Here is a 14,224-nt window from a genome sequence, read left to right as displayed (position 1 = left end):
ATCTACATTGGAAGCTCCGCGCTTCATGTGTTGGCTCTATCTACATTGGAAGCTCCGCGCTTCATGTGTTGGCTCTATCTACATTGGAAGCTCCGCGCTTCATGTGTTGGCTCTATCTACATTGGAAGCTCCGCGCTTCATGTGTTTGCTCTATCTACATTGGAAGCTCCGCGCTTCATGTGTTGACTCTACATTGGAAGCTCCGTGTTTCGTGTAGGTTCTACGCTGCAAACTTTGACGCAAAGTTGTGACAGCTAAATAGGTTTAGAAATCGCGCGAGAACGCGCTAACTGTCAGAATGGCCGTATCGGAGTATTGATTTATTCAGTTGGTATATCGGAGTATTGATTTATTCAGTTGGTATTAACGCCATCTATTGGTAAAGTTGTGAATATTTTTAATATTGACATAGTGAGACTTGAAGTAGTAACGAATGAATTTATGACAATGACAAGTGACAATGACATTTTCCTTGAGTCAGTAGTTTGGCAGGTTGGGGGGTGTCAGTTCGAACGACACTTGCCGCCCGACAGCCAACCGCGCTAGTTGTGCGCACTGATTCTTTTTATTACTTACGATCATGGCGGACGTTGAAATTAATCGCGAGGAATCTCCGAAATATATGAATGGCAGATCTGGTCAATTACTTTGAAAATTGTATTTTTTTCAGCACTTTCATAAGTGTCTGCCAGAATGTTATCCACGTGATAATGGTCTGCCATTGTTATTTTCCGATAATAATAATAATCTATTTTCATATATCAAAATGGCAGACGTGGTCAAATGGTTTCAAAGTTCGCCAAAAATTTCCACCTGTCTTACCTGAGCGCCCGCCCCGTCCACCACTCTGGGCTTAGTGACTCCTCATCTCATGTATAGTAGGTATAGGGGAATCAACACACAAAAATCCAGGTCTGGTCAAATACATACAGGTAGCTTTGCGCTAGCTCTCTAGCTAATAGTTTTACTTACACCATGGTTTTAATACGTTCTAGACCCGGTTTTTACTTAGTACATGCTTTGTAATAAAACGGTGTGAGTCTTATTGTCTATTAGTAAGAACGACAATAATTTATAGGTAGATTGGTTGAGGACAGCGCGTTCATCAGTTGAGCCACGTTCACACTGACCATAAGCTTTACGCAGCAATACCTTCGCGAGGCTGCTCGCTCTGTGTGGACCTGCCTTTTTACTACCTATGTAGTTGACAAATGATTTTCGTCTGAACTAGACGTGGAGAAAGTGGGTGATTCTATGTACATAATATAATATGTTGAAAAAAGCACGTGTGTATGATAAAGTTGTTATGTTTACTGGTTTTTGTTTAATATTACAATTTATAAATACAGTAAGGGCTGGTTTCACGCTTTCACCACATTTTGATAGTTTTAGCTGATGGCTACAGATGGCTATCATTTTTTTTACATTTTCTGCCGTATATAATATGTCAAATAAGAATGAATTTATTGAAAATTTACCTAGCTACCTTACAAATTACCTTGTTGTGTCGATTAAAAACTCTCTCTTGATTCTACATAAAATGCGAGTAAGCTCACATAGATTTCATACTGTGGTCAATTAGTATTTGTAATGCAAATTAGTAAGGACAGGAACGATCCTATTTAAATTAAATTATAATATTTAATTTAAATGCCTCTGAGTTTCGAATTCTGAATCGCCTCCACTGACATCCACAAAATATTGCATTATAAGTAAGTAGATACATATTTATTCCTAAAATCGTAGGAATATGTATTTCTTAACGATATCTGTATATGCTTGTATTAGAAGGAACAAATTAATACATATACGTAGTACGTACATAGCTGTCAGTGTCTCCACATCAGAATATTATATTACGCCGTCCATTTTACATCTAAACTAAGAAGCAGACGTATTAAGTTTGGAAGCATATATCAAACTGGATCTGCGTCAGGTTTCAACTGAAACCTAAAGTCTAAACTAGTTAGTACTAGTCTAATGTAGTCCTAAACTTTCACAGTGGAAACTAAATTCTCACCTTAATTTGGTGTACAAAAACACCCTTGTATTTTAGTGGAACTATAAGACGCAGGTACATAGGTTATACTTTTTTTCATAAGCACGCACACATACACACATAGAAGACGCATATGCGTGTGTACGCACACTACCAAGTGCTACTGAACTAATTTAATATCGAAAAATGTTATTTTCACTTCAAGGGATGGTACGCTATAAATACAAAAAGTATTCTACAAGTAATTTAGGAAATTATACGCGTCATAGGCATAATAATAAACTCGATTGGATGACATTGGATTTTTTATTATATTCCAAAATAAATAATAACACTTTTTAATTGTACAAGAAGTATCGGAAACAATCAGTCAATGAACTGAAAATGTTCGAAATCACCAAGTAAATCTCAACAAGAACAAAGTTCAGAGCCCTTTGTTACTTACTATCTCGCTTATTCCAAACTTTTTATGAAACCAACTTCAGAGTAAGATCAACGTCTCTCGTTGAGATATTTCAACTTAATGAAATAAGAGATTATTTGAACTGAATACGCTTTTTATTTGCGGCGAGTATTTTTCACTTAATAATAAAAAGTTTAAGTTCTTGCTAACGTATTTTTTGCTATAAAAGCTTTTTGCCAAAACTCCATAATTACCTACTTTAAGATTTATTAATTGTGTTCTAACATTATTTACTAGAAGATAATAGACAAACCTATTAAGTACTCAACCGACCATTTATCATATAATATTTTATTCATTTCAATATCATATAAGGTTATCCTACTAATATTATAAATGCGAAAGTTTGTATGGATGTATGGATGTTTGTTACTCTTTCACGTAAAAACTACTGAACCGATTACAATGAAATTTAGCACACATATAGAGGGTTACTTGTATTAACACATTTTTTATCCCAGAAATCCCACGGGAACGGGAACTATGCGGGTTTTCCTTTGCAAACGCGGGCGAAGCCGCGGGCGGAAATCTAGTCTTTATATATTTGACTATCTAGATATATTCAGACAAGTTGGACGTAACAGAGAATATAATAACCATATACCTAGTAATACGAAATAAGGATCGCCAGAACAATACAAATACAATTTATAAAGTATAATATAACCAAAACTAGTTAACCACGGTTCTGTAGAAGGGTTCCCCTATCATCTACGATTGTATCACTAAATGCTTAAAACTTTACGGTCACTACTTGTGCGAATATAACCCGCATTTCTATCGAAGAAGGGTTGTTAACTTGTTAGCCTATACAAAAGTTTATTTATGTATGTATATAATATGTAATAATGTAGGTACCTACTTACCTATATAGATTAAATAAAAGTATTTTTTATTTCTTATCTGCATATTAATTGTAAACCAACAGAAAATCGTTAAAAATGCTCTGAATAATATGTGAAATTACTATAGTTCCATGAGATTTGTCATCGCTAAAACTATTACTTGTCATGTTATCACGTATTTATACAGTGAAATTGATACCATAATATTGATATAACAATTAACCGTACATTCAGTTCGATTAACCCATGACAATACCATGTCTCCAGGGAACAAATTATATCACGGCAAACAAAGGAAATATATCATACGAAAGGAAACACGTGCAAACCGCTTATCCCTCCGTTTTCAACTTAATTAAATAGATAAACAAGTTGCAAACTAGATAATTCCCTGCGGTAAATAACAAAAACATTGAACGCTTCTGAACGCAACCGATATTATATTCTATTTAATCTGTTCCAAGTTTAAATCTGTTCCAATCGCAAACGTCAAATAAGATTCCCGCGCAAAATTCGGAACGTCGCGTCGATAAAGGGAAATTTTGATTTTGTGCGCTTATAAAGGAAATCATTATACAATTTTAGTTGACTGTGGGCAAATTTATTTTGCTATTTTAGCTTCGATAATATTGTGATGCCATCAGCCATAAAATTGAAATGCCAGTATGACATTTTGAGAATGAGAATGCGGTAAATATTTGATTGAATATACGACATACGTACTTACTTAGTTCTAATTTAACTTCTAAATTATATTTGTAGTTTAAAAAGTTTTCATATTTCTCTCCTATGAATATGTTATGTAGTATTATTTTATACTTATAACTTATAATCTAAAAAAGCAGTAGGTATTTGCATTATAGGATATGAAGATTCAAGATTTCAAATGTTTATTTTACAGTAGATATATTCCGGGAATTTGTGAAAATACATTCAGCACACGCCGCCCCTTTAGTGTTTCAAGCTAAAAGGGATTTGAGTCCGTATATATTTGTAGGATAGGAATAAAGCAAAAGGTATAGAAGTCCGATTTACTTGCGACTGAAATGTATGGAACATACCTATGGTAGGTAGGTACGCTATAGAAACATACAACTTAAAGGGCTGATTTTTCAATCCTTGGTTAAATCTTATCAGTCCAATTGGCTATGTGCGAAGTGGGTGGTAGGGAACGGCAAATCGACCGTAGCGCACGACGTGGCAGAAATGTGACTTAATTCTGGGCTGTCATGTGTCAAATTGCTTTATTTTCATAACTTCCTTTATAATTTTAAGTAAAAACATAAAAATTAGCAATATGGGTCATAGTACATGCTGTGTCGTAAATTGTAAAAACAATGGGAAAAACAGTTCCTGCAAGTTTAATTCGTTTCCAACATCAAAGTGTACATTACAGCATAGACAATAATGGATAGCTGCTGTGTAGAGAAAAAATTATTTTTCACCAGGAAGAAAATCGCTAGGTATAATATACACACTCACTTTTTACACTATTTTTTTCAATTTCGTTGAAAAACTAGTCGAAAATCAATATCACAAAAATATCTTATCATCTAGTTGACATCAGTTGAAATGATTTTACAGATGACAAGTCCTGAATAGTTGCGGCCACTAGGGGCGCTGTCATCGCGCACACAACGAATAAAGTATTACACAATAATATACAGAATTACAGATGTCACCTAAAAACTGTCAAAAAGTGGGCAAGTAACACATTTTTAAAATGGTTGTTTAATACGATATTCGATGAATAAGTTTTAACTCAGGATTGAAAAATCAGCCCTAAGGTAATAAAATATAACACTGGATTCATTATCAACCTGATAAGCTGAATTTGATATTTTGTTTTTTTTTATGCCATTCAAATGCTTTCTCTATCCTTTAAAAAATTATAAAATAATATTTTTTAAAGTGAAACTTCTTTAGGCACGTTGCGAGTAAAATTTCAAGGTCGCGTCATAGCAATACCGTCACGTCATGGAGTAAGGCGACGATTCTGGTATCTTTCAATCTTGTTTGTTACCATTCTCTACATTAAACTTAAAACAATGTTGCAAAATTATATTGTGTCATTTGCCTGTAATGCATAGGTAAATAAATATGATTTTCGTGATTGTATTCCGTTATTTGCTTATACCAATACCAAAGAAAATGATTCCCTTTGATCGGATTTCAAGCATGGCGGCACATTTCTCCGAGTACAAAGATATGTGCATAGGCATGTGCACAAATACAAATGCACTTCCTATTCCATCACTCTCATAGATACAACGGAAGATTCATCTCGATCTATTAATGCCCGGTTCCTATATTCAACGGATCGTCATAGTATCAAAGCTACTATCCGTTTTTCTAGAACTAACTACGAGTCGTTATTACCGTTCCACAATTTTATTTCTTGACGTGCTATCGACGGACATCCGTTGGTCATAAAAATACCGAGCCCTCTTCACTCACAGATGAACTTCACTCGCGTTTCGTTATAAGCCAAATTGAAATTAAAATAACACAAAATTCAGGACAAAATAAGTTAAATATACAGCCGAATTATAAACTTTAAGAATAAAGTTTCTTATTAATAAAGAACTAATACTAAAGAACTATATATTTGTAGACATCTGCGTGATAATTTTCCTTCTAAACAACCTAATGCGTTACACAGAAAGCAAAAACGGAACGTTTTTCTCGCGCACGCGTGCCTTGCTTGTCAGTTGTCAAATTATTGTCATTCATTGTTGATTGATGATTCATTGTCAAGTTTTATAATTAAAGAATAACAATACAACGACCACTGTTTATATATTTATTAAAAATGGATATTACGCCGGTAAGTACGCCTTTATATTTCTTCTTTAAAATCGTCTGCCGCTTACTTTTTGCTTCGGACACTTTTAAAGTCAAACATATATTTCTGTTACAGAAATCGAAGAAGGCTATGAGTAAAGACGAGATTGCTCAATTATTATACCTAACCAGTAAGGAGACTAATGCTTCTACGAATAAATTAAAGGATGAATGTTGGACTTCGTTGACCAACACATTTAATGCAAAAATTGGTCAAATACCTACCAGGAAAACTTTTTATTTTCAGCCAAAAAATTCAAACATAATAAGGATGATGGACAAATATTATGAAGAAATAATTGAAATACTGAACACACAATAATTGAAATACTGAACACACAATAACTAATTAATTTTTGTATATTATTAAGCAATATATCTAGACATACGGTAGAAAAAGAATTTGTTAGGTAGTGCTAAATGTAAATCTTATGTAAAAAATGTATTTAGTTCAGAGAGCCTATTACAGCGTTAAGGAATATAATATAGAAGATGATAATCGATGGAGGGTTGTCGTGTAAGAATCACAGGACAGTTCTTTGGCATATATTATGTAGTTACATATTACTATGTAAAATTAAACTGTAATAAAGAAATAAAACTTTTATTCCATTTTATTATGTACTTTTATTTATTTTTTATTATTTACAATACAATGTTTAAAAAATTGATTTCTACATTGCAAACATAGACATACATATAAATATACTAGTGGTCCGCCCCGGCTTCGCCTTTGAAATACTGAACACACATTAACTAATTAATTTTTGTATATTATTAAGCAATATATCGCACCTTCGGTAGAACAAGGGCATAATTGTCATAAATTGCCAAAATGACTTAAATATGCAGAAATGCTTTAAAAAGGCCCTTTCAACTGGAGGGACAAAGACATTCGTTTAATTCCTACAAAAAACAGCCAGATTGAAATAGTGGCGTTGTCATTTTGGCGCTATTTTGTTTCTCTCTTGGCGAGACAAAGTCTCATTGGTTAGTTGTGCCATCGGCGGGGACTGAGCTAGCTGTCACTTGGAGCGCTAAGGTCGTTTATGTAAATATGCCCTATAATGTTTTTGATTTCTGGAACGACAAGGCCATATCTGTCACACTTATGCCTAGTTTACGATTTAAAAATTGGGAGGACAAAGTCGTTCAGACAATTGTGCCCTTGTCTGTCCAAGATTTGTTATACTCCATGGTCTTAAAAGTAACATTTTATTCCGATAATTGCTGTAGAGAGCAAAAAAAAACAAGTTAGTTTTTTAGAAATTTAAACGATAGGACTGCCAATCAAAATACAACAAACATACCCACACACCCACAAATCTATCCTCAAAAACTTTTGAGTTTACATAATAAATAATAATATTATTAAGATATTTATTCGTGAATAATTATTTTTCTTTTTCAAATTTGTTTTTGGAATGTATTATTTTGCTGTGAACACATTGCCTATAAAATCGATCATACATAAATTAGGGGACCCAGCATAAAGCCGATGCCGTCCATTCTGGAATGTAAAACGTGCAAAAAAGCTGGCCCAATATCAATATGCACTCCGGCAGAATACATAAGCCTTATAAAAAATGCCACGAAAAAGGAGGAATTATTTAATGTCAAGGAATTGAATTATGATTCTTTCTTGTTCTGTTATCTTAATATAATATTATTCCAATTTTTAAAGCGATTCCAAAGAATTTTGCTAGGAAACATAATAGTTTCAGATTGTTGAAGATGTGTAATGGCTGATTAGTAAGTTTTGATCTATATTTTTGTGATAAAGTACTGCGGCTTTCTAAAGTGTTTAAGAAAATAAAACATTTATACAAAAAAACACGTTATTATCATTCCAAAATTATTAACTTAAAGCTTTAGATATGGCCATATTTACAAATTAATTTTCTTGTTGGTGGAACAAGGGCACAAATGTACACCTACTTAAGAAAAAAATATTATTAAAAAAAAACTAGCAGTTTTTAATATTTGTAAACGATACACCTAAAAGAATATAGTATATAGTTTATGTCATACAAAGCAGAACAACCATAAAAAAATTATTATCATAGCTAGACCACATTAAGTACTACAAATATCTTAAAATGGCTCTCCTGTAAAATTGCAAAAACTGTAATTGTGCCCTTGTTCTACCGAAGGTGCGATATCTAGACACACGGTAGAAAAAGAATTTGTTAGTGCTAAATGTAAATCTTATGTAAAAAATGTATTTAGTTCAGAGAGCCTATTACAGCGTTAAGGAATATAATATAGAAGATGATAATCAATGGAGGGTTGTCGCGTAAGAATCACAGGACAGTTCTTTGGCATATATTATGTAGTTACATATTACTATGTAAAATTAAACATAGTTATAAAGAAATAAAACTTTTATTCCATTTTATTATGTACTTTTATTTATTTTTTATTACTTACAATACAATGTTTAAAAAATTGATTTCTACATTGCAAACATAGACACATATATATATATACTAGTGGTCCGCCCCGGCTTCGCCCTTGGTACATGTTTATGTTTTCTTTCCATAATAACCATCCTCGTACTTCAAGGAACATTATAAAAAAATAATTATCGAAATCGGTCCACCCGTTCACGCGTGATGCCGTGACCAAGGGAAATAGGTCTGCCACTGATATCGATATTGTGCCTAAAGCATAGAACCTCAGCGTCAACAGTAATTGATGTTATGGAGATACCCCATGATTCCTGAAATGACAACATAAATTAGGTATGTAATAAGGTTAGACGTGTTTGGTATAATATTAATGCCTCCATTAAACTAACCTGGCTCCTTTTATTCGTACGTCTGGATAAATTTCAAGAAGTAATTGTTCAACAGATTCTTTATCAAGTCGAAATCTCAATTGAAATTCGTGAGAATCCAGGGTCGCAAAAAAATCCACTCCTTCTCTATAATATATACTCTTTCACGCCCACTATCTTCTTCCGAAATTCGATATAATATTAAACACTTCTCTATCACTATCTGAACTCCACATTTCGATATTGAAGCGGAAACAATGAAATAGTAAGAATTTAACCGCCCGAAATCGACGGGTAAACAAAATGCTATACGAATAGTAACTTTGACAGCATAATGACATTAAAAATATTTATAGGAACGCGATAAACTGTCTTCTCCATACAATATGCTTACCGTTCGTTAATAGTAACCCTCCCATCCGTCAGTAGGAAGCCGTCGGTAAGTTGCTTGACGAGACGTTTTTTATAGGAACGATTTTCGCTTACGCTTGGTTAATTATACTACTATTCGTAACTAAAACGGATCGTTTTTCAAATATAGGAACCGGGCATAAGCTGGGAACACTGACAGCTTTACATATAGGTACATATTTAAGTGGCTTTCCAATAAGCTATACTCTACAGTTTCTGAAATATTTAATTTCCCAATAATAACCCTTCTAGCTCATACCCGGGGCTTCGCCCGCGTTTTCAAAGATAAACCCGCATAGTTTCTGTTCCTGTGGGATTTCCGGGATAAAAACTATCCTATGTATTAATCCAAGTTACCCCTCTATATATGTGTGCTAACTTTCATAAAAATCGCTTCAGCAGTTTTTGAATGAGTAACAAACATCCATACATACAAACTTTCGCATTTATAATATTAACTAGCTTTCCGCCTTTTCTTTCTTTTAAATTTTTCTAAAACCTCATAAATTATAATATACTATCCTCATGGATCACTCTCTCTCTATAAAAAAACCTCATCAAAATCCGTTGCGTAGCTTTAAAAATTTAAGCATACTTAGGGACATAGGGTCAGGGAAAGCGACTTTGTTTTATACTATGTAGTTATATGATATTATGATGTTTTTTAATGCAACATATAAACGTCTATTTACCACCTTATACTAAAACATGCAGTACACTAGACAAACAAAACTCAAAGCTAGATTGATCAATACTTCTTTCCACTTTCTAGAGAGTAGAGGCTCGCTAACTTCTAAACTATAACTTCAATATTTGATTTGGCAAGCCGCAACGTTCAAGCTATTGTACAAACTATTCCCAGGTCAAGTCAAATAGACGTGTTTACGTTATCTATCCTTCCAAATCATATCTTACTTCATCACTACATCGTATAAAACAAAGTCGCTTTCTCTGTCCCTATTTCCCTATGTCCCTTTGTATGCTTAAATCTTTAAAACTACGCAACGGATTTTAATGCGGTTTTTTTTTAATAGATAGAGTGATTCAAGAGGATGGTTTTAGTATGTAATTTATTAGGTTTTGGAGAAAGCGGGCGAAGCCGCGGGCGGTAAGCTAGTAATATTATAAATGCGAAAGTTTGTGAGGATGTGTATGTCTATGTTTGTTACTCTTTTACGCAAATACTACTGAACCGATTACAATGATTAAGCACACATATAGATGGTAAATTGGATTAACACATAGGATAGGTTTTATTCTGGAAATCCACGGGAACGGGAATTATGTGGGTTTTTCTTTGAAAACGCGGGAGAAGCCGCGTGCGGAAAGCTAGTCTATATTTATTATCTGTGCTATGATATTGATTCGCAAATAAGGCGGGTAAAATTTGAGTTGAAATTAGGAAGCTTTTAGCCTGTCAGAAATGCTATTAGTATTACACAAGGTATTACATTATACTAATAATGGTACCTAAGTGAAAAACAACATTATATTAGTAGGATATTCAGTGAACTCAGAGTCTCAAATAAATAAATAAATTTGAGACTCTTAGTTCACTGAATATCCTACTAATATTATAAATGCGAAAGTTTGTATGGATGTTTGTTACTCTTTCACGTAAAAACTGCTGAACCGATTACAATGAAATTTAGAACACATATAGAGGGTAACTTGGATTAACACATAGGATAGTTTTTATCCCGGAAATCCCACGGGAACGGGAACTATGGATGCGGGTTTTCCTTTGCAAACGCGGGCGAAGCCGCGGGCGGAAATCTAGTTCACAATATAGATAGAAAATAAAAACGTGAAAACAGAACTAGGAAAAAGAGTATTCTTAATATTTATACATGAATAATTGTAACAACATAATTATGGAAATTTTACTTTATTAGTGAGTAGAAACGCACTTTTGTTTGTTTTGTTATAAAATGCAGTTCAACCAAAAGTATAGATATTTTAAATAAAGCATTGTTACTCGCATAACCATAATGTAATTATAATATGTTAACAGGCAAATCCTTTCAGTGGACTTTACTCCATATAAATGGAGCTTAAAATGGAGTGTCAGTTTGAAATTATTTCGTAGAATTTTATGCAATTACGAATTGAAACAACAATTTAGTTATGATATTTTGATAGTTATAACTGTGGTTGAAAGATTGCATTAAATTTGTGATTAATTATTAATTTATTTAGCTGACATATACAACAATCAATTAAACGCTAAAAATCCTTTGAATCGAGTATAAAAAATCTCCATCAACGATTTTTTTATAAAACCTCTTTTCAGCAAATCCTCGTTTCACAGAATATAAATTTTCTAAATTCAAATTAGACTTAACAATGGTCGCTGGTCATTAATTATTTCGTTTTGATATCTGGCAAACAACCAACACCGTGCGAACGGCATTTCATGCCAAATAGTTTATGAATTTATAGTCACTCAATTTCGAAGCCTAGAAATTCGCGGAAGTTAATTATAACGTATAATTGTTGAATTCTAATAATTTAGCGTGACTTTTATTGGTTTTCTACTTATTAATTTAGTATGAACTAAATATAATGTATTAATGAAATTGAATTCCAAAGTATATAAGTGCTAAAAGAATATATTTGCCTCGATAACAGAATTTTGTGGGGAATATATGGGGAATATTCATGTTTTTCTTTTTTGTCTTAAATTAATAGTTTACTATTTTATAACGTAGAATAAAATATTAATGGGCTTCAAAATACTCTAGATATTTTTAAAAATGAAATTTAAAACTTTTAAAAAATGTAAGCAGTTCAAACGTCGCCATTGTGCGCGCGCTTTGCGTGACGTCACATGACACGTCCAGTGGGTGTTTACCTTGTGTTTACTATGGAGTATGGAGTGATGATTCATACAATGTCGTGTCAAATGACGTCACATTTCGTTCGACCAGTGGTGGCGCGTTCTGGCAGTTTGAATTTCGCTCACTTATTTTGCACTTTTTGAATATTATTTTAGGGGTTTAAATAAAAAGTAAATTAAAAAAAATCCTTTTCATTATAATAAGTATTCGAGAAAAAAATATTTTAGGCCATTTAAAATTTTATGCATATTCCCTATTCAAAGTTTAAGCTCCTTTATAACATTGTTATTTATCAAATTAAAAATACTTTATCAAGTACACAATAATTGCTCTACAACGTATTAAAATACACCATTTTACTCAGAAATAACTGTAATTTAAACATGAAAGAAAATACATACATTATCAAAACGCAACTTTTATTTTTGTCAACATCGACATAATATGCTAATCATTATACTATCGAATCTTATCATCGTATACGATTATTACATAATATTAATACACAGAACAAATAACAACAACTTATAGACTTGTTGATACACAAGATATAGCATAATGTCCGTACTCTTAACATAACCGAAGTCTGGCAATTGACCAAAACGTTGTGTTCTGAGTATGTCAGAACTATGTTAACATAGGGCTACCAATTATACTATTAGAGACAGAATTATACTGTTAACAGCACAGATAATATAATATAGGTAACAGCAACTGTTGAGCAAGATTTAACAAAATTTTGTTTTTAGCAAAGTGCGTAATAAAAATCATTTCAAAATAATACCATAGATAATATAATACTTAATTGATTTGTGTAATTGATTTGTGTAAGTAATTTTAAATTTGAAAATATAAGATGTTATAGATGAAATTTTTCATTTTAATAAAATACATTTTACTTTCCTCCTCAAACTTGAATATAGGTACCATACATTTTTCAACCAACAGAAAACGTAGGAGGTTGAGGACCTCAGTCGGATCGTTTATTTTATGCATAGTATTGTTTTCTCTCCATATAAGCTTTATTTCTTTTAAGTATAGGTTGGCAACCCTATCTGCACAGATTATTAATTTTGACGTTACCGTACCGGTGTTTAACGGATTTCCCTTCACATGTGACTGTGAGACGTTGAAAATCTCAGAATTCCATTCATCTTATTGTTTAATCTGTAGCACCATTAACAGTGCTAATGAAGTATAACGTTGACATGAGATTAATTGTTAAACAGTTTATCCGTTTGATAATATATGATATTGTTTGCGCTTTTGTTGTCTTCGGGGAAAATTAATTGTTCTCAGTGTACAAGACATACATGTAACGCAGGATAGAGACTAGAGTATAATTGTGCAGAATTTACCTATGTCACTAACAGATAATATAGTAGTCTGTTAAAGGTCTATAAAAGATAAAGAACCGAATAAGCAAAATGCAAGATATCCTACCTTAGTATGTTCCATTTAGTACTTACTACAGTTTTACAGACGTAAAAAAATAAAATCATACTTACTCTATATTGATAAAAATCCTATGAAACAGAATAGCATACCTTTGTAAAAAAATCTTTAAATAACTTTAGGTATATATTTAATGTTAATCGAATGAAAGCTAGAAATATCTTTATACTATGATAATATAATGGCTATAAAACTAATATAATTCATTTTTTCACAGGTGAATGGCGCGGCGAAAGAAGAATGCTGGACATCACACGCGACAAGCCGGTGAAGGTGTGCGTGCGTGTGGTCGTGCCCGTCAGAGACCATCCCAAAGTGAGTGATTTACTAGCTTTGACCCCCGGATACGCTCGAGAGCACTCAATGTTAGGAACGACCCACATACAAAATAATGTCCAAAGGGTTACCCTATTTTTGATTGTAATAAAACACGAAGGGGCGATTTCACTGCAAGTCGATGAAATCTTTTTAGACGTTTTTAAAATTTACGTAGCGAAAATAATCGCACATTGTTATTTTAACTGATAGATAAACTAATAGGACATGTGGAGGCTGTGAAATCAACCTTAATATTAGATATTTATATTC

At 32.8% G+C, this 14,224-nt stretch overlaps 1 protein-coding gene across 3 annotated transcripts in view; it reads left to right on the top strand.

Annotated features, from left to right (window-relative positions):
• Window positions 1–14,224, top strand: part of LOC123701692 (KH domain-containing, RNA-binding, signal transduction-associated protein 2-like) — a 115,311-nt gene that overhangs the window by 81,832 nt on the left and 19,255 nt on the right. For all 3 annotated transcript variants that reach the window (XR_006752771.1, XM_045649194.1, XM_045649193.1), the window contains exon 3: window positions 13,854–13,951. Coding sequence is in view for 2 of the 3 variants with exons in the window: in XM_045649194.1 (XP_045505150.1) it covers window positions 13,854–13,951 (98 nt within the window). In the remaining variant the exon portion in view is untranslated. The remainder of the gene's footprint in view (window positions 1–13,853; window positions 13,952–14,224) is intronic.

Source organism: Colias croceus, chromosome 22, assembly GCF_905220415.1.
Source record: "Colias croceus chromosome 22, ilColCroc2.1".
NCBI lineage: Eukaryota > Metazoa > Arthropoda > Insecta > Lepidoptera > Pieridae > Colias > Colias croceus.
The sequence above is the reverse complement of the archived record's forward strand: the minus strand, read 5'-3'. Positions and strand labels throughout refer to the sequence as shown.